This window comes from Lepidothrix coronata, unplaced genomic scaffold (assembly GCF_001604755.1).
Source record: "Lepidothrix coronata isolate B3197 unplaced genomic scaffold, Lepidothrix_coronata-1.0 Scaffold118, whole genome shotgun sequence".
Classification (NCBI taxonomy): domain Eukaryota; kingdom Metazoa; phylum Chordata; class Aves; order Passeriformes; family Pipridae; genus Lepidothrix; species Lepidothrix coronata.
In genome coordinates, this window is record NW_016690298.1 from 2287441 (window position 1) to 2307608 (window position 20168).

The window sequence follows — 20168 nt, forward strand, 5'->3', positions numbered from 1 at the left end:
CCCGCTCTCTGCCCGCCCGCACGTCCCACTCCGCGCCGAGGGCGGCCCCGGGAACAGAAAATCGACGGCGCCTCCTCCCGCCCCGCCCCGCCCCGGGCCGTGCGGAAGTGACGCGCGGGCGGGCGCAGCGCGGCGCGCGGCGGCCATGGGCAGGAAGGAGCGGGGTGAGAGGGGCCGGGACGGGATTGGGGGCGCGGGGACCTTTTGGGGGGCCCTTGAGGGGGGCTCGTCACAGCTCCCGCTCTGCTCCCAGATAAGAAGAAGTCCAAGAAGCGCCATTACGACGACGACGAAGACGATGAGGACGAAGGTGCCGGGAAGGAGCCGCAGGAGGCGGTGCCATCGGCGGCGGGGAAGCAGGTGGAGGAGAGCGGCACCAAGGTGGACGAGTACGGGGCCAAGGACTACCGGCTGCAGATGCCCCTGAAGGCCGATCACCACTCGCGGCCCCTCTGGGTGGTGCGTGCGGGGGGCGGCGGTGCCCGGGCGTGGGACGTGCCGGGAGCCGGGGCCGTGGCGGGGTCAGTGCGGGACACGGGCAGGGACCGGGATTTCCCCCATGGAGAAGCCGGGACCGCTGCGGGGCTGGGGGGGGACGCCCCGGGCAGGCCGGGATGTGCGGGGGGTAGAGCCCCGGAGTGGCCTCGGAGCGCTGAAAGCGAGGTTTGCTGCGGGACGGGGCGGTCCTGCAGCGCCTGTGCGGGGACAGCCGGGATGGGAGCCCCCGGGAATGCCCAGGGAATTGCTCACAGCCCAACAGCCGCCAGGCAGGGCCCCGCTGCCGGGCCCCCCTTTCCGCGGGGGTGCCGTGGAGCACCTAAAGCCAGACGTCTCCGGGTGGGTCGTAGAACAGCCCGTAGAGGCACGTTTGCTGATGACACGAGTGGAACTTGTTGCAGCGATGCAGCGACAGGATTTGTTTGTTGGAGTGAAACAGCTTTAAGACAGACTGGTCCCGTTTTCCGTAACTGGTGCTGTTTATTTTCTCTGTTCTGAAAGCGACCTTAGTAAACCAGCCTAAGGCCTGGCCAGTGGCGCAGCATGTAGAGAAGAGGTGGTTGCCCTGGCAGCGTCTGCAGGGTGCCTGTCACCAAGTGCTGTGACACCCAAGTGCCTCCTTTCCCTCTCCATTCGTTCCTTCTATGTAAAATGAGTGAGGAGTTTTATTGTTTCAGGGGAATGGGACTGGAAGCTTTTGTTTAGCATTAAAAAGGACCAGTCAGTTGGGAAAAGCTTTATCGATTTGGGTGTGGTTTATTCTTAGTGCCATGGAAGGGACATGGACAAATCAATGTCTGGACCCTTTCAGAAGACAAAATTTATGTTTCTGCATCTCGTGTGTTCTTGTAAATTCATTAGGGCAAACCCTTTTTTTGAAACCCAATGGTGTCTTACTACCTAAATAGCAGATTGTCACTGCGTCATTATGGCTACTTCATAGGAAATCCCTGATTCATTCAACCAGTACTGCTGCACCCTGAGCATTTCTCATTATTTCTGCAGGCTCCTGATGGCCATATTTTTCTGGAAGCGTTTTCTCCAGTTTACAAATATGCACAGGACTTTTTGGTTGCCATTGCTGAGCCCGTGTGCAGACCCACCCACATTCACGAGTACAAGCTGACTGCTTACTCCCTGTATGCTGCAGTCAGTGTTGGGTTACAGACAAGTGATATCACTGAGTATTTACAAAAACTGAGCAAGACTGGTGTCCCAGATGGAATAATTCAGTTTATCAAGGTAAGGCTATTTTATTGGCATTGGAAGTACATCTGTTGCTACTAATGAAATCCTTTCCTTTTGCCTCTGCCTAATTGATTTATTGTTTTTTAATTATTCGTTGTTTTTAACTGTTGTATTCTGTCACTGTTTCAAGAGAACATTATTTTATCTTTTGTCTTCTTCTAAAATGTATTTTTGCACATGCACTATTTCCATAATATGTTCTGTGTGGGGTTTATACGTTTTTACAAAAAAATACATCCAAGTGTCTGTGTAGATACTTTGAGCCAGTAGGAATTGTACGTGGGGGGAACTTCCTCAGATTTGCTCTTGAGGAAGATTATGAGTGTGGGAAGCAGCCTGGAATAGCTGGGCACTATAAGACATAGCCTGCCTTATCCTGCAACTATGTTCTCACAGTCTTGGAAGCAGATTGGAATTAGATATAAAAACTGAATACCTGTGACTGATTTCCTGCATGAGATGATGTGAGCATCTTCTGAAAATACCTTTTCAGGTTTGTTCCATGATCAGAACAGCATTGCAAGTAAATGTTTTGTGGTAACATGCTTCCCCACAAAGCCCTAAACCCGTTGCAGCGTTTGGTCCCAAATGTGGAATTGCTCTTTTGCATGTTCCTAACGACTGCTGTGTTTGTTTGTAGCTGTGTACTGTCAGCTACGGGAAGGTGAAGCTGGTTCTGAAACATAACAGGTAAGTGGCTTCTTCCTTAACTCTTGTGGCAGAGGAAGCCTTTCAAGCACAGACCTGTGCGTGAGTGAGTGCTCTCAGTAGCTCTTGAGTCTCACAGCTCCCAGCTGAGTGTAGCAGCTCTGGGTACAGAATCACTTTTACAGCTGCTGGAAGTATTTAATACATTAGCCAGTAAATTCAATTTGGATGTCCTGAGCTAGTGCTGGTTATTGTTATATTTTTTAAAGTAGGTTGCAAATTTGATATTCTAGCTTGTTTCTTTATTGCTTGGACTTGCAATATATCCCTGAGGTTTTCAGATCATTGTTTCATTCCTTCCTTCCTAATTTACATGAGCCTGGTTAGACAAGTTTTTCACACTGTCCCGCAGTCTTGTGTATTCTGACTTTTAATCTGTTACTCGGGAAGGATAAGCAAATTCACTGGCAAGAGGTGGGTGCTTGTGACTAGGTTCCTAGAGGACAACGCTGGAAGGGACCTCGAGAGGTCAGCTCATGTATCTAAACCTGTGATTCTGCAGTAGGGAGGGAAAAGAAGAAGACAGCAGGAACCTGAAGACCATGTCTGTAACTTGCCTGTGTTTTCTCTTTTTCCTTTTATTTTTTTCCTAAATTCTCTGTGGTCTGACAGTCATAGATAAGCCCTGGGACTTTAATCTAATGCTCTGCTTGTGCTGCTGCTTTTTTGAACCTGCTGCTTTGGGTAGAACTAGCACTGATGTTACTGGAAAGCTTTTTTGTTTCTGAGAAGATTTCTCTCATGCCACTTAAGTCTCTCTTGGCTCATATTTTAACTATGATCTCAAACCAGCGTCATTATTGATGAATCTCCAGGATGCATTAGTTTTAAATTTTTAGGTGGTTTGTGTTTTGGAAGTTTTGGATTTTTGTCTTTTGTGCTTTTTTTGGTGCTGTAGACAGGACTTTAAAACACCACATCCAGTGTTTTCACAATCTCACCTCAGTTCAATCTCAAAAAAATTGACTTGTGTCGCAGTCACAAATAAGACATGTATCTGAGAGCTCTGGGCAATTCTGCTGGAGTTTTCCCACTTATGTTAGAGAACGTTTGAGCAAGATGGATAGCTGCAAAGTACATGATGCTTTTGGTATGATGTCTCTGTTTTTAAATTAGCACCCCAAGATTGGATGCTTAAGAGTGCATCTGGGACAACTGTGTATTTAAGCATCTCTGCCACTCTTCCTATGAGTTATTGAGTTGAATAGTTCATAAAAATGTTTTTCTTTGTTCTTTAATTTTAGGTATTTTGTGGAAAGTACCCACCCTGATGTTATTCAGCAGCTTCTGCAAGACCACGTAATTAAAGACTGTCGCCTGAGAAATGCTGAGGGTGAAGAAACAGAGCTCATTACTGAGACATTCACGAGTAAATCAGCGGTATGTTTGGGCATGTTCTAAAACTACTGCAGTGAGATCAAGGTAGATAAACTCTTGAGTAGATTGGAGTGATTATTTGTTTGTTGTATCAGCGTGTTCTACCCGCAACAATCTGTGGCTCTTCAATGAGCATAAGTTTGTGAGGGAGAGGAGGCCAGAGTAAGTCTCTAATGAAACCCTTGGTGAAAATTCATGTCCATCTATTTCAGATTGCCAAATCCACTGAAGGAGGCCTTGGTCCGTCAACATCACAGGGAACAGATACTCAGAATAAGCCAGATGTCCCAGCTGACTTATTTGAGTTTTATGAACAGATGGACAAAGATGAGGAGGAGGAGGAGGAAACACAGACAGTGTCATTTGAAGTCAAGCAGGTATGGTATTTTAACCTCTGCATTTGTAGCTTTGGGGAATGTGCCGGGACTTGCATGTAAACATGAGAACTGAATGGGAAGTGCTGTGGCTCTGTTTGCTAGGGGAGATCACTGGGAGTCATTAACATTTCTTTCCTTTTGCCTTCCAAAATCGAAGAGTCTTCCTACAGGGGGTGGCAGGCTGGGTGTTGTTCCTCTGCTGCCTTCATAGTGCTCACAGGCCAGAGAGGCTCAGGGGCTGAGGGAGGTTCCTGTCCCATGGGGCTGAGTGTTGCTCTGTGCAAGACAAGCGAGAATTCAGTGGAGGGCTGCTTTCAGAGAGGTTTTTTGTTTTGTGATTCATGTTTGCAGAAGGAACTCTTGGTGGTTCCAAGTTGATTACTTAAGGAGAGCTGGACATTGGAGCACAGTCCTTGCTTGACCTTCAGAGAGCTTTTGTAGAATTTTTCAAGTTGTTTTTGGACTTTGTGATTCTAGTGGTGGCTTACTGGGGGAAAAGAATTTATAGAAGAAGATAACTTAATAGATGTTCTGTTTATTTTAAAACACTCAAACCAAACCAACAATCTCTTGGTGATTGACTCAGCCTGTCATTGTGGTGGAATAACTTCCATACCAGGGTATGGAGGTTTTCAGGATAACAGATGTGCAGCTTTAGTAGGTCCTTCTGTGTAACACACAGAACCCTTTGTGTCTGTTACTGAGCTCATTGTTGTAGGACTTCAGGGTGTAGTTTAGTCATTGCCAGATAAGCAAAACATCCAAGATGAATGCATTATGCTCTTCCATCTGCCTAAAAAGGCCTTTCTAATAATGACTGTTACTTAAAATGTTTGAGGGGGCAGGGGTGATCACAGATAAAGTTTCTGGAATCAACCTTAACTCTTGCAGACTTCATAAGCATAAAAAATAGAAGTAACTTCACTTGGTACTATATCGTCTAGTTGTTTCTAGGGAAAAAATAAAAGAAAGAATTAATTCAGATATGGAGAATTTACCATCTGAAGCTTTGTTTCCTCTTTAGGAGATGATTGAAGAACTTCAGAAGCGTTGTATCCATTTGGAGTACCCCTTGCTGGCAGAATATGATTTCAGAAATGATTCCGTGAATCCCGATATTAATATAGATCTGAAACCTACTGCTGTCCTCAGGCCCTATCAAGAGAAAAGCCTAAGGAAGATGTTTGGAAATGGACGAGCCAGGTCTGGTGTTATTGTCTTGCCATGTGGTAAGTTTCTATGTTGGTACTTAGGAGTTTTGTTCTTTATTTGCCTTTGGTAAAGGGAATTCCAAATATGACACCTTCTTGGATTTCACAGAGCAGCAGGGACTGTTGTGGTACCAGTGTGCAGAGTCTTGTTGGGTTTTAGGAGCAGGTGGCAAGGCTGTGCTGGGGGAAAACCAGTTAACAGAGCTGTGTTGGTGTCCCTGCAGGGACTGCGGAGCTGGAGCTGGTGGGTGGCCGTGGTACCTTCAGGTTGCCATTCACACTTTCACTGCACCCTCTGTCAGCTCTGCTCATCTGCCAGTGAAATGTAAAGCTGTTGGCATTGGCATCATGTGTTCCTTGGTTAGGAATAGGGAGATGGGGGGGAGCTGGGCATACAAATGTGGCATGAGGTGGTGAGGGTTCTAAGGAAGAAAAGAGCTCGTGTGCACAAGTTTTGGGCAGGGGAGATTGAGGTAGAAATGAGGAATGTGCAGACTGGGACAAGGTATGGGAAGCAATGGAAAAGAAGTGTGAAGGAGGAATGGGAAGATCTAAGGACTTCTTTGTGGGAGAATGCACATAACTGGGAGAGACAGAGTAGATCACCTCTGGGGAAGCTTTCTGTAGCCACCTGTAATTTAACATGCTTTTGAAATTAAAAAGCATCAAAAATGATTGCTTCTGATTGTCAAAGCCGTTGTTTATAATTATTTTCTTGAGAAAATGCAATTATGTGTCCAGTAGACAATCCACTCGGTTTTTTTAGAAACAAATATTCCATTTCTTTAAGATTGTTGCAGCAAAGAAGCAACAAGGAACTTGTCCTTGCATGATTTCATATCCTCTCACAGTTCTCCTCTGCTCTTTTGTTTTGTTTGCCTCCTACTCTCTACCTGAGAGATGACTAATGAATGTCACTCCTCTTGCCCTGCAGGTGCTGGCAAGTCTCTGGTTGGAGTGACAGCTGCATGTACTGTCCGCAAGCGGTGCCTGGTGCTCGGGAATTCTGCAGTGTCCGTGGAGCAGTGGAAGGCCCAGTTCAAGATGTGGTCCACCATCGATGACAGCCAGATCTGTCGGTTCACCTCTGATGCCAAAGACAAGCCCATTGGCTGTTCTGTTGCCATCAGCACATATTCCATGTTGGGGCACACGACAAAAAGGTCCTGGGAAGCAGAAAGAGTAATGGAGTGGCTTAAAAGTCAAGAGTGGGGCCTTATGATACTTGATGAAGTACACACTATCCCCGGTAAGGAAAGGGCCTGCAAACCTTTTGTATTACATGCCATGTTAATGTCACTCTGCTCTTTCAGAAGTGGTGGTTTTTTGCTGATTTTCGCCTGATTCATATAGTGAGTAAACCCATGGCTTAGGGTTTTGAGACAAGTAATCTACTTCGTTCTACTTCTTTTTTCCTTTTTTTTCCCCCTGATACTATGCAGTTTAGCTGACCATTAGTTTTCTGAAATCCTTCAAATTGGACACTATGTTTTTTCTAATGGCAGTGTAAAGTAGAGGTTATGTGTAGGTTGATAAAGTGCTCTTAAAATACATGAATTACATTTGTATAATTGTGTTGTATTTGAACAGGAGAGGAATTAATCTGCCTTATTTTCTTCTGAGATGCAGTGGCACTGCAGGCTAGCTTTTAATATCTATTTCTGCTCAATATAGTCTGAATAACTATAATGCTTACCATCCAGAAATAGCTATTGTCTTTGAAATTACTATGTAATTGAGACCTATACTACTGGAAAGCAATAATGTGGTATTAAAGTGTCTGTAGAATAATCCTGGCTAAAAATACCACCCAGGATTCTGTTAGCTGCTCTACCTTATTCTCATTTGAATATAATTTGGTGTCTACAGAAATAATAGATTTCAGAAGTAAACCTTGATGATTAACTGCCACTTTATTAAAGTAGCACAGTGCTGGCACTGTTCTGTCACTTTTGTTCTTTCTTGGTTTCATAAAAATGAAGGTATGGCATCTCCTCTGTGACCTCTAGCAATACTAAAGATGAGTAGTTCTGCCATATCCTACAAGTCCTGAATGTGTCAGTCAGCCAAAAGTCCTTGTGTCATAGTTCTTTCTAGGAAATAATAAGCCATGGTACCTCTGAATATATTAATTTTCTTTTGGGGAATGTGAAATAATAAAGATTTCAGGTTTACATGGATTTTCAGAGTACACTGACAATGCAAACTAAAGGTGCAATCAGTGTGAAGTTTTGCTGTAACACAGATTTGTTAGGAGTGTATTTGAAATGGGATACAATTTCCCAGTGCTGTGCTTGCTTTGTGCTCAGGAGTTGATGAAAGTGGGGTTTTTTTTAAGTTGCAGTATTTGTCTTCTAAAACCATTCAGGAAAGTAAACAAAAAATTTGTCTTGCATTTCTTAGCAAAAATGTTCAGACGTGTGCTCACTATTGTACAAGCTCACTGTAAACTGGGGCTGACTGCTACCCTGGTCAGAGAAGATGATAAAATTGTTGACCTGAACTTCCTGATTGGACCAAAGCTCTATGAAGCCAACTGGATGGAGCTGCAGAACAGTGGCTACATTGCTAAAGTCCAGTGTGCTGAGGTGATGCTCTGCTTTTTGGTACTTCTGGTGTTTATTTAGTATGCTTATAACTTTTTGTTATTTTTTTTAAGGAAGATGTATAAAATTATAAGTATTTAACTGGGAAAAACAGCTGCCCTTATGACTTTTCATTTGTTTTGTAGCTTAGGCAAGGCTGTTGCAGGTCAATATGAACATGGGACAAATCCAGTGGCCACATGTTCTTCGGAGTGACTTCAGCACTCTTTCTGTTTGTGGGGATTGTGGTGCTTGATCACCTGTGTTGCAGTCAGCATTTGGAAATGTGAACAGGGCACTGCTGTAGACCTGGTTTGATGCAGTTGACATTCATGTTCTCTTATTTGACTTTGTATCTTAAAGTCAGTTCTCTGCGGTAGCTTAACATCATGTTATGTATGATGAGCTTAACATCAGGTGCTGTGCTGGAACCTGCTTTCTGGAGACAGCACCTGGTAGACAGTCTGTAGTTGTTGAGAAAAATTCTTGTAACTCTTAAAACAAAGAAGGATAGTAGAAATTTTAAAAAAACGTAAGAAAACACCTGCTTATTTCAAACCTGAATGTATGAGGTTGAAACTTGAAAGCATAGGACTAGATCTCACCATTTCTTTCCAATATAATGGTGTGAACTCTGTTCTTTCCAGCATATGGGTGAGAGAAAAATCTGGTATCAGAGAAGTGGAAGTCTTTCACAGAGGCACATTAGAATGTTAAAACAATTTATGAGTCAGCCTAAAAGTCTGACTTAATGTATTGTCTCTGATAATTGACAACTCAGATACTTAGGGAAGAGTATAAAAACAGGGCAAACATATGTGTTACTTTTCCTGTCATGTCTCCAAGCTCTCCATTATTTACAAGCTTTATGTGGTTCCTGTGTAAGTATCAGTAGATTGCTTTTTCATGAACTTGTCCAGACTCTCACTGAATGAAAGTTTTAGCAGCTATGCTATGGTAGTTTCATAACTGTTTCTTGTCTCTTTGGGTTTTGGGGGGATTTTTTCCCCATTATTTGTGGAGATTTTCTGTGTTGGTTCTTTTTGTTGTTTTGTTGGTTTGGTTTTTTGTCTTCTAGTCGTTGTTGTTATTGTTACTATTCTTGTGGTTTATTTTAAGCCTGTTGTGCTAATTTCATACAATTCTTCCTAGCTCTAGTACTGGAATAAAAGATGGAGATGCAGGTCAGCTGTCATCCTTTTTGAACACTTTGCAAACTGGAGGTTGCAGAAGGAAAAAACCCAGTGTTCTGAACTTGCAGAATGCAAGTGAAGGGCACCTAGAAAATAACTAGGATGAAGGGGGAGTAACCAGTCCTCAAATTCAGAGTTGCCCATTTAGGCACTTTGGGTAGTTTTGCCTTGTGAGCAGAATTCTTCTCAATCCCTGAACTGCCCTTTAGTCACTGAAAAGTGAAGCGTGGGCTGTGTTTTGTTGTGAATGATGGGAAAATTCTGCACGTTTATATTCTTTAGGCCAGTATTTTGAACTGACATTAGATGGCATACCAAAAACAAATCATAAAAAAACCCCAGTATTGATGGCTGATAAATAACAAGTCCAATACATGCACAACTGCATTGTATATTTGTTCAGATTTTCTTGCTGTGTTATCAAGCAGTAGCATCTTTAGTCGACTTGGCTTGTTCTCTACAGCCAGGAAGGTGTCTGATTTGCTCTTGGAGCGCAGTTCTTTCCAGGTGGCCAGAGAGGGCAGTGCAGCTGTCTCACAGAGCAGGTCATGGTCATTGTGGGTGCTGCTCTTCCACTGCTCTAAAAAAGAACAAGCAGCACAGTTTAAAAAGTTACACAAAGTTTAGAAGAATACAACAAACCTGTTCTTTACTTGTATTTTCAGAGTTTTGTATTTTACAGATAATCCCTTTCTGAGCAGCTGTACTAAATTTTTGGCTTGGAGTGCGTGTCTTGCAAAATGTAAAAATGAAGATATCGTTGGGATGAGAAGTAGATCTTACCCATTTTTGAATCCAGAAGAGAATGCAAATACAAAATATATTGGGTTTGCCATGTAGTCAGAGGTATTGAGCAATAGATGAAATTTTTTACTGCAGTCAGATATTCAGTATTCATATCTCATTGCCACTTTGATATAATTCCCTTCTGATTCAAGAGTTTTAAGTCTTTCATTCAGACAGCACAGGATAACAACAGAGCCTATTTAGTGCATAAGTTTATTTTTAACGTAGTCAAGGAATGAAAAACGCATAATCTAGCATTTAACTCACTGGAAAAAATGTTTTGAAACAAAAAATTAGTTATTAACAGTACAGAACAATTTATGTTTAAATAAACTGCAAATTATCACTTAACTTCCTCAGCTGAATGGTGGTTATTAAAGAGACTTTTCTCTGCAGTATTTTGTTAATATAGATATGGGGGAATAACCCATATACAGCAGAGTGAATGTTTTCTAAATTATATGCCCTAGGGATCATATGATTATATACTATTGATAGGGTAATATCATTGGCATAAACTTTTAAACTTCGTAATTTCTTCTATTTTCATGCTACAGTAGAGAAAATATGCCTAGACTAGTGGAGTACTATGATAGTTATTTACATAATAAAATAATTGCTTAGGAAAGTCTGTTGAAAACTTCTAATCACTCCTAGTGTTTTGGAAGTTCTAGACTTTAGCTGTTAAAATAAAGGTCATTCCTTTGTGGGTATATGAAAAAAAATTGGCAAATTTGTTCTGTAATGAAGACTAAATGTATCTCAGCTTTCAGAATATGGATAAAAATTTTTATGGAAAAAGCTTTGACTTCTGTGACAGGGAAATTATACAGACAGTTCATTCCTTTGATTGCTCTTAAACAAGTAGTAGTGCTCACTAGATTACTTAAGTATGAAACATAAAGGAACTATCTTTCAGTCTTGTTCCAGTCCCACTGCCTATTTCTGTCTTTGATCTCAATACCAAAGCATTTCGGAAGGCTGAAATGTTGATGAGGTTAAACAGATTTTGGCAGTGCTGGAGACTACACCAACTGGTTGCTTTCATTTTGATACAGAAATTACTGTGTTAAAACCTGTGGCCTGCACTATACAGAAAGTGCTAATCCATTATCATCCCAATATTTTTTCTATTCCCACTGGAATAAAATGAGTAAATAACAGAGGGTTAATTTATGTGTGTGTGTTTTCTAATCGTAGGTCTGGTGCCCGATGTCACCTGAATTTTACAGAGAATATGTAGCTATCAAAACAAAGAAAAGGATACTGCTGTACACCATGAACCCAAATAAATTCAGAGCCTGCCAGTTCCTGATTAAGTTTCATGAGCGACGGAATGATAAAATCATCGTATTTGCTGACAATGTGTTTGCACTGAAGGAATATGCAGTCAGACTTGGGAAGTAAGTGTTCACAACCAATGATGGCACTGTTGTTTTCTTCCTTCCATGAAAATTTCCTTGCAATCTCATAGCTTTCAATAGTCTTTGATATTTCTTGTAATGCTTTAATTCCAATCCTCCTGTATAAAAAGGAGCTCAGGAGGGTATTTTTGAATGGATCTTACTGGCACTGCAACATTATTTCTGTGTAGAACAGTTTGAAAAGAATCTCTGTTTAGCGCTTGTTTCAGAGAAGTTTACATCCCATATTTCTGTTAAGGACAGTATTTCTCCGTCTGTTATTATTTTTGTTGTTATTATCATCATCTTCATCATGATCCAGTTGAAAAGGGAGGGGCTTCTAAAAATATCACTAGAACTGTTTTCTCTAATGAATGGTAGCTTCCCCTGTCTCTGAGACATAGGTTTTCAAATATGCACACTCTGGATCTTTGAAGATCTTTTGGGACCCAGGGCCTTCCTCTTGAGGTTGTCGAAAGGTCTCAACCCTGTCTAAAAAAACTAAGACAAGTTTTCTGGGGATGTGTGCTGTACCAGTGCACTGCCTAGAACTGTTGTAATTGTTTAATAAACAAAAGGAGTATATTTCTCCTGAGAGCTCGTGGATACCTTAAATGCCTGTAACATGAGTGCAGTTATGGAAGGTTGTACAAATAGAGTTTAATGAGGGGTCAGCATCAGTGTGTTTGTAGGGTTTGGGTATGAATGATCAGGGAGAGTTTGCCAGGATCAGGCACAGAGATTATTGGGGAACATAAGCATAGAAGTTGGCCTCATCTGTTCTTTGACAAACCCAAAGAATGTCTTGCTTGCTGGAAGCTGTGGGGTATTTGGAAGGTGTATCATTTAATGTCTAGGAATTTCAGCAGTACTTCTTAGCAAAACACAAGTCTTACACTTTCCAAATTCCATTTTCCAACTTCCAAAATTCACGATCAGTTCTGAGTGTATTTTAAGAGCCGTGTGGTGCTGGTGTGCTGTGACATCAAAGAGCAAGCCGAGCTAATGGTGCTGGATGAATTCCAACACCCGTGGTCTCTTTCATAATTTTTTTAATCTGTCTGGACAGAGATTAGCTGTGATGATGCCTCTGGAATGTCCCTAGCAGTGTTCAGTGCAACACGAAGCCTTTAGCAAAGGGCATGCTGGGATGGGTGATGCTACATAGCACAGCAGTTGTAAGTGGGGTAGATGCAACAGAAGCGTGGCAGGAAAACCAGTTAAAGAAATAGTAGGTGCTCCCTTTTGGTGTTCTTGAGTGAATTCTCTGTTTCTGTCATCATTCATGGAGCTCCAGGTTATCTGGCTGTCAGTGTTACCAAAAAAGGAGGCTTGCAGTGCTGGATGAAGGTGAGAGAGTCTTTGTTTTAACCAGAGATATTTGTATCATCATTTGCTGTGAGCAGCTAAAAGAAAGGGAACTGTTGTTTTGGGTGGGGCAGGAATTACCTGTGTGCTGAGGAGAGCAGCTCAGCACGTAGGGGTGAGTGCTGTGCAGAGGGCGGGAGCACAGTTCCCACTGCACTTCTCATGGAAGGATGCAGGGTGGGTGGGCTTCTGGATGGACAGAGAGGTAGCCACGGTCTGGCTGTTACTGCTGACTCCTCCCTTAACTCCCTTCCTTCCGTACTGGGGAACCGTCAGGGAAAAACCACACACATGACAGGAATTATTTTGACTGTAATTTTTGGGGCCGTAGAATTCAAATTTGCTTAGCCAACTTTTCCTCTGTCATGAGTCTGTCATCCAGTATAGAAGAGCTCATGTGCTGGCTGCTTTTTACTGGTGTTAGAACTATGTTTAAATCACTATTTCTGAAGGACTGTGCCTCTGTGGTTTTGTCAGTTAATGGGAGAGGGATCTATCTTTGCAAATCTCTCAAATGTCTTTTTGCAGTGAGGAAAATGAGTCATTAAAAATAAAATCCATCTAGCATTGAATGTTTCTAGGTTCAGGAAAGTACTTAGCTCTGTGTCAATGAATCATTGTCAAGTAGAATCTGGGCATTTTAAAATGGAGGATTGGTAGCCAGGAGCTTGGGGTTTTTCTGTTCTTAATATAAAACGTCTTTGAATCCCTTCTTGGTGACCTTAAGAAAAGAAAGGCTCACAAATGCTTTAGTTTCAGTTTAAATCTACCATTTAAGTTTTGGGGATTAAAACCATTACAATCTAAATAATAAATGAAATTTAAAAGGATACTTAAAATATTAGTGAATGCTACTAATTGAGTAGTAATGGTATTTTTTCAGAGTTAACTCATTTGCCACCTTCAGTTTTTAGCTGTATTTTTCTAAATACCTGGTTAAGTACACTAAATAGAAAAATTAGATTAGAAGTGACTAGGATTTTTTGCTAAAAAAACCCAAACTAGAATAAAGTTTGTAGTAAAGACAGTAAGAGGAGCCAATGCACAGGAATTAGTTGATAAGAATAGAAAACCTTAGTACTATGCACTGCATGTTTATGTTCAGCTGCCATTCATGTATGTACAATATTAAATGTTAAATGAAAAAATTGAACTTGATTCCTTGTGTTAGAAATAACCTATGGAAATGTGAACAAAATAGAAACTGTAGAACTTGATTCCTGTTGTTTGGAAATGCTTGTTAACCAGCACTTGGAAAAGTAGTGCAACAGATGACAAAGCAGTGCTGTCCTGCATGCCTTTTTTTTTTTTGTGTGTGTGTGTGTGTGTGGGCTTTGCTGTTTCAAGCTTTTTAGTTTTTTCAGCTCTGTTCTGAAAACAGCCAGACCCTGGGAAATTCAGACTAGTCTTAAGTTACTCACGAAGTCTGTGGGCAACTGAGAGTTTGTGTGAACCTTCAGGATAGAGATACCGACTGTTCCATGGGATTCATTGTCAAATGTTAGAAACCTTAGGTGAAATGCCACTGTGAGCTGCTCATGGAATGTTTGGGACCTTGTTCTCAGGCCCAGAAGGTATTAGAAGGGGCAAGAGGTTAGCTTTAAAAGCAACAATAATTTTCCCAGAACAACATCCAGCCCCAGTTTATGACACTCACTGTATCCTTGGTAGAGAAGCCTGGATTTTCAAGTGTTTAAATAGGAAGCAAAGGTTGCAGCTGTCACTGTGCTAACTCAGTACATTTGAGGAAAAAAATCTCTTTATTTTAACAGCTGCCTTCAGTCTTTCATGTAGGCTTAGCAAATGTATTCGATCTGTTTATATACAGCTTCATTGGTGCTCATAATTGCAAAACACTTGTGACAGTCAGAATTTCTGGCTGACTGGTTCGCTGCAGAGGGTTCTACAAACCACTGGGCAGCTGCCATGAAGAGCCAAACAAGTTAAAAGTAAACTGAAAGCTGTACCAAAATGTTTTGGTTTTGTATCTGTTCAAATGTGTACTGTTCTCCCTGCCATGGTACCTCATACAAAATGAGGGAGAAATCTTGATTTTGTTTCATTTGCATATGTTTTGTTCTTTTCAGACCCTATATATATGGCCCTACTGCACAGGGGGAAAGAATGCAAATTCTACAAAACTTCAAGCACAATCCAAAAATCAACACTATTTTCATTTCCAAGGTAAGTGAGGACATGCGCTGCATCCTCGTACCTGTTTTCAGAGTCAGCTTTATTTAAGTTACACATGCATGGTGTGCATTTGACATCTTCATATTGCAGCTCACAAAGAAAGGTGTGCTTTGTATTTATTGTTTGTTGGTGATATGTGGAATTAAGATCTTTCTTAGAGGCTGTTGCTCTGTTGTAGGTGGGTGACACGTCCTTCGATCTGCCAGAAGCCAATGTTCTCATCCAGATTTCATCCCATGGTGGGTCACGAAGGCAGGAGGCTCAAAGGCTGGGACGAGTGCTGAGAGCCAAAAAAGGTAAAGGAGATGGTGGTTGGGCTCTGGGCCTTGGATCATAGTATCCTAGAGCAGCAGAGACACTGGATGTTCTTGGTGTTTCTTTATATCCTCCTTGGATTACGTTTTAGTCAAAGAGAGTATGCCTACATACCAGTGAATGAATATATGAAGCATCTTCTGGGTCAGTAAAGCTTAGTGATGGGAAAACTTCCAAAGGAAAAAGGAAAGCTGAAAGAAAATTAAGTTAAAAAAAAATAAATGATAAGCAGCCCTGGTACATCCTGGACTTCAGATAGCCCTATGAATTCTTAGCTAAGTATTTTTGTCTTACTTATTTTAATACAAAAACATTGCAAACTTTGGTTTACATGGATAAAACTTTCCCTTTGTCTCTTTATTAAGCTTTTTTGACATGCATTGCTTTTGCCTGCTTCTTTACATAATAGACTTAAAAATAATTTTATCTTTCACTTTGCCTAGCAGAATAAAGAACCAGGTTCTTCTCAGAGCACCTGTATGATTGTGTTAATCCGCATTTCCTTTTCCTTTTCCTTTTTTTCTTTTTCACCTATTCTCAATTATTAAGAACAAGAGTAGGAGTTCCTATGCTGTGTCAATCAGTTTATGCAAGGTCTGGGTGCAGCTAAACTTTGCAAATAGTTTTTGTGGAGACAACTTATTTAAACACCTATTTTTAGCATTTATTCCTTTTTTGTTCTTTGTTACTAATCACTGAATGATTTTGTGTCCTAGGCATGGTTGCAGAGGAATACAATGCCTTTTTTTATTCTCTTGTATCCCAAGACACTCAGGAAATGGCATACTCAACAAAACGGCAACGGTTCCTTGTAGATCAGGGTTACAGCTTCAAGGTAACTTGGCCCTGCCATTTATTATACTTGGAGCCTAATTTTCATATTCATTCATGTTAGTATTAGATCAAATATTTAAGAATTCTGGTCATGGAATGCATTAATGGAGGTTTTTCTCGCAAGCAAGAACTGTTCCAGTCTTGTTTTTTCATCTGTGGGGACAGATACAAATAGCTGACATCCATTTGCCCAGAGCTTTTCTGTTTTCTTTTCTTTTTTCTTCCTCCAAAGGTTTGTATTTTTCATTTCCAGCTATATGTATGTATATGTACACCACTGAGTAAGATTTTATATGTATCTGTGCTGTCTGTAGTGTTAAGCTGTTTAGACCATTAATAAAAGTCAAAGACAGTTCCAACAGGATATGGAATCAGAAATCCTTGTCTTGGTTTTGAATAGCTAACAATGAGGAGGAAGAGCCCTCACGTTGTACTGTGCTCTATTTCTTAGGTAATAACAAAGCTGGCAGGCATGGAGGAAGAAGAACTTTCATTTTCAACCAAAGAAGAACAGCAGCAGCTTCTCCAGAAAGTCCTGCAAGCATCTGACCTGGATGCTGAGGAGGAAGTAGTTGCTGGAGAGTATGGTTCAAAGTCAGCTCAGGTAATGAATTCTCTGAAAAGGATGTCCACAGATGGGACAGAACTGGACCATTTAATTTCTTCCAGTTCTGTGTGTAATGCTGTCATTAGACAGCATTAGACCTGGTATCTTTTATGAAACATTAGAGAACAGATTTATTTTTTAAGCTGCATTAGCTTTTAGCTATTGGAATAATTCACTTTTTGAGCACTAGGAAGAAATTTGATATGGAATTAATGTCCTCCATCATATTTGAAGGAGATGATGACACATCTATTGTTACAGATCTTCCCGTGTATCTCCTAAGTCACATGCAATGAAAATATTTTTTAAAACTTTAGGATACAAATATGTCACAGCATATACTTTTTTTTGTGTGGCACTATGCTCCTTGAATCATGCCCTCATTTCCTCATGCCCAGAGTGCAGAAGCATAAGGGCCACTTTTGTTCAATAGAAGAACTTGTAAGGCTTTTTGGCATTAGGGTCACTCAATGGGCAGTGCTGCCCAGTAGCCAGTGGGTGTCAGTAGGTTAGAGCTGGTCTGATCACACACTAAGAACGTGCCAATTCTCCTTGAACCTGCAGGTGTCCCGTCGAACAGGCACAATGAGCTCGATGTCTGGAGCAGATGACACTGTTTACATGGAATACCATTCCTCACGGAGTAAGGCATCTACAAATAAACACATCCACCCGCTGTTCAAACGCTTCCGAAAGTGATGCCCTCCACGTGTGCATTTTGTTAAAACTGTGGATCCGTACACCTGCTTCCTTAACTGAAAAGATGGAATTGAAATTTCTGACAGGTCCTTTAAAAGAATTTTTTTATATGACTCTGTATAGCCACATATTTACTTAGCAAAATTATGTGCTCACATGGATGAATGTGAAAGGAAAGAAGGAACTAAATCTTACCACAGGAATACTATCCAGTGATTGGATCCTGGTTATACCTGTCTGGTTTTCAGGGTAATTAATAGATTTTATTTTTATCAGCTGAAGACTCTTTTTCAGAAGAATTCTGAAAAGGTTTTGTAAATGAAGTTTATACTGATGTTTGAAATATTATTTATCTGATTATTGTGTTTGCTCAACAAAATACTGTTTTTTTAAATGCTTAAATAAAAATCATTCATTGAGCTGAACAAACCCTGGAAGGAGCACTTTATATAATATTTTTAAACTGGGAGCTAATTTATACTTGCGACTTAACCTGTCTTAAAATTCTAACAAATTGGTCAGAAATATTTTGAAGTTTGAGGACAAGAAAGAGAGAGACTCTTTCCAAAGTAAACTTAAGGAAAGCATTAGTAAATACAAATAAAGTCTATGCTCTGTTTTCCTCATTTTCTTCTTACTGTTGCTAAAATAAAAGTTGTTTCCCTTGTCATTTATATTCTATTTATTAACCATGCAATAAAACCATCGTAACTGCTAAACAGTGCAGTGTCACCACAGAAGTTATTACTGAATCAAAAAGCATTTTGACTTCTTAACAAGGTGAGTTGGAAGAATGCATGAAGGAAAGATTACTGAGTTTGCGTTTTTTTTAATGAAGACTGCAATATAATTCTAGAAAATTAGAGGAGAAATGGTGGTGGTTTGTGGCAGAAGAATGCTTTTTAAATAACATCTGCTTAATGCTGTAACAGTTACACTACTTGGCGTTCTATTATGAGGTGGAGGGTTTTTGCTGATAGAGCTTTAGGAACAACCTATGAAAGAAGGTTGATCTTGATGTGTTGGTTCAAACTAGGTTAGTATAAATATTTACCATACTGGAAGGAGCATGTATGGTAAGGCTATCCTGGTTAATTGACAAACATTCTTCAGAAAAACACCGATTCTGTTTCTTATTAGCATGAATTCACAAATTGAGAGTGTGGAAATACTGGAAGCAGAATTCAGAAGAGCTGGTGCTTGTTTTCAGTCTGAGAATCAGGTAATTTTGAAAAGGGAACTGAATTGCTTCAGTTTAAACTCTGGGCTCAGAGCCCCTACCCTGTAACACATGGTTCTTTCTCTTGTGCTGAGTCTTCTGCCTCACAAACTGGAACCAGCCAGTGCTTGAGTGGCTTATAAGGAAGAGATGAATGTGCAGTATTGTGGTGCTGATTTCCTCTCCCCAGTTTAAAGCATTATTTAGTTCTGATAGTAGTTTGGACCAGCTGAGGTGGCATCAGTTAGTAGCAAAATGATAATTTAGTATAATGGGAGGGGCCTGTGACAGTGAGATAGCTGAGCAAGTCAGCCAGTGTCCCTCTGCATAATTCTTTCTTAACACGCTTTATGAATTGCTTTGGAACTATTCTGCACCCTTCATACACTTGGAAAAAAACCTACTAAATGTGGAAATGGTTTAATATTGATTTCTGTAATTGTGGTACTAATAGTAGCTGGATTTAGGACAGCGCTCTAGTTCTTGTGTAGTAAATCATGGCCATGATGACTAATGATCTTACTCTTCTAAGTAATGGGTCTGTGTGGGATGCAGTACATGCACCATCAAGTAAAGCACAGTAATTTTACGAGGTATGAATGACTCCGTGCATCAGTGATAGCATCTTGGTGTTCAAACTGTAGGATTAATTACTTTGATATGATTAACTGCAGTAATTACCACCTGCTGTTACTCCAGACTGAAGCTGCAAGTGGCAGACTGGTGTGCATTTACTCACTGCAGATGAGTCGCTGCTGCACAAGGTAGCACCTGTACCAGAAGCTTGTGCTTACGTGCTCTTCATCCTTGTGGCAAACCAAGAGTGTCTGTATGAAGGCATAAAAGCTTGAAGGGTGATGCTGCTACTCATCAAAATGACCTTCTAGACTAAAAGGGCACAGTGACCACGGGGTGGTGTTTCAGCAGCGTTACAGCTCAGCAAAGACTGGCTCCTTACACCTCCTGATGGTCATAATTTTTAGTAGTGCCATACTTCTTTCTAGTGTGTTTAAAAACATGGGACTTCAAGGCAAGTTCTCAGGATAACTGTGGCGTCGTACACCATAAGAATCACAGGGCAAGGATCTAAACCTATGAGAAGTCTACAAGTAGAGCTGAATTCTTTACAGTTGGTTCATGGGGGTTTTGTTAAGTGCTATCAACACCAGGCACTGTTAGCTTTTTCTGATTTAATTATCTTCATATTCAATTAGTATTTTGCATGTTAAGTTCAAATTTTTTCCCCTTTCAGGAAAATGCATGGGAATTTTAGAAAGCATTTAAAATTCCGAAGGAGTAACTTCACAACTTGAAAAGATCTTTCAGAAGATGGGTTTTGAGGACAGTCAGAAATGGCAAAAATCGTGACTAACTATGGCTTTTTTAGTGAAGAGATGTTTTAAACTACACTGAAAATTTTTGCTTACATTGCTTCAGCTTTTCTTCCTTACAAATGTTCTGAAGAGCCTGTCTGTGTAGTCTTAGCTGAGGGTGTTACTTGGGCAAAGTTAAATGCCTCTGATCAACTCTCTTTTACTTCCATAAAT

At 40.8% G+C, this 20168-nt stretch overlaps 1 protein-coding gene and 1 long non-coding RNA gene across 2 annotated transcripts; one reads left to right on the forward strand and one right to left on the reverse strand.

Annotated features, from left to right (window-relative positions):
* Positions 1-110: 110 nt before the first annotated feature.
* ERCC3 (ERCC excision repair 3, TFIIH core complex helicase subunit) lies at positions 111-17824 on the forward strand. Its single transcript, XM_017825339.1, has 15 exons — positions 111-164; positions 254-459; positions 1504-1740; positions 2387-2436; positions 3699-3834; positions 4044-4208; positions 5233-5437; positions 6354-6668; positions 7823-8007; positions 11184-11386; positions 14842-14938; positions 15126-15243; positions 15979-16097; positions 16548-16700; positions 17268-17824. Exons 1-15 carry the CDS (start codon positions 146-148, stop codon positions 17400-17402), a joined length of 2343 nt encoding a protein of 780 aa, XP_017680828.1. The 5' UTR covers positions 111-145; the 3' UTR covers positions 17403-17824.
* On the reverse strand, positions 14967-17369 carry LOC108502416. The gene is made up of 3 exons (XR_001876485.1): positions 17262-17369; positions 15377-15453; positions 14967-15288 (listed from the first exon to the last, which is right to left on the reverse strand). It is a non-coding gene; the product is annotated as an uncharacterized LOC108502416 (long non-coding RNA).
* Positions 17825-20168: the final 2344 nt, after the last annotated feature.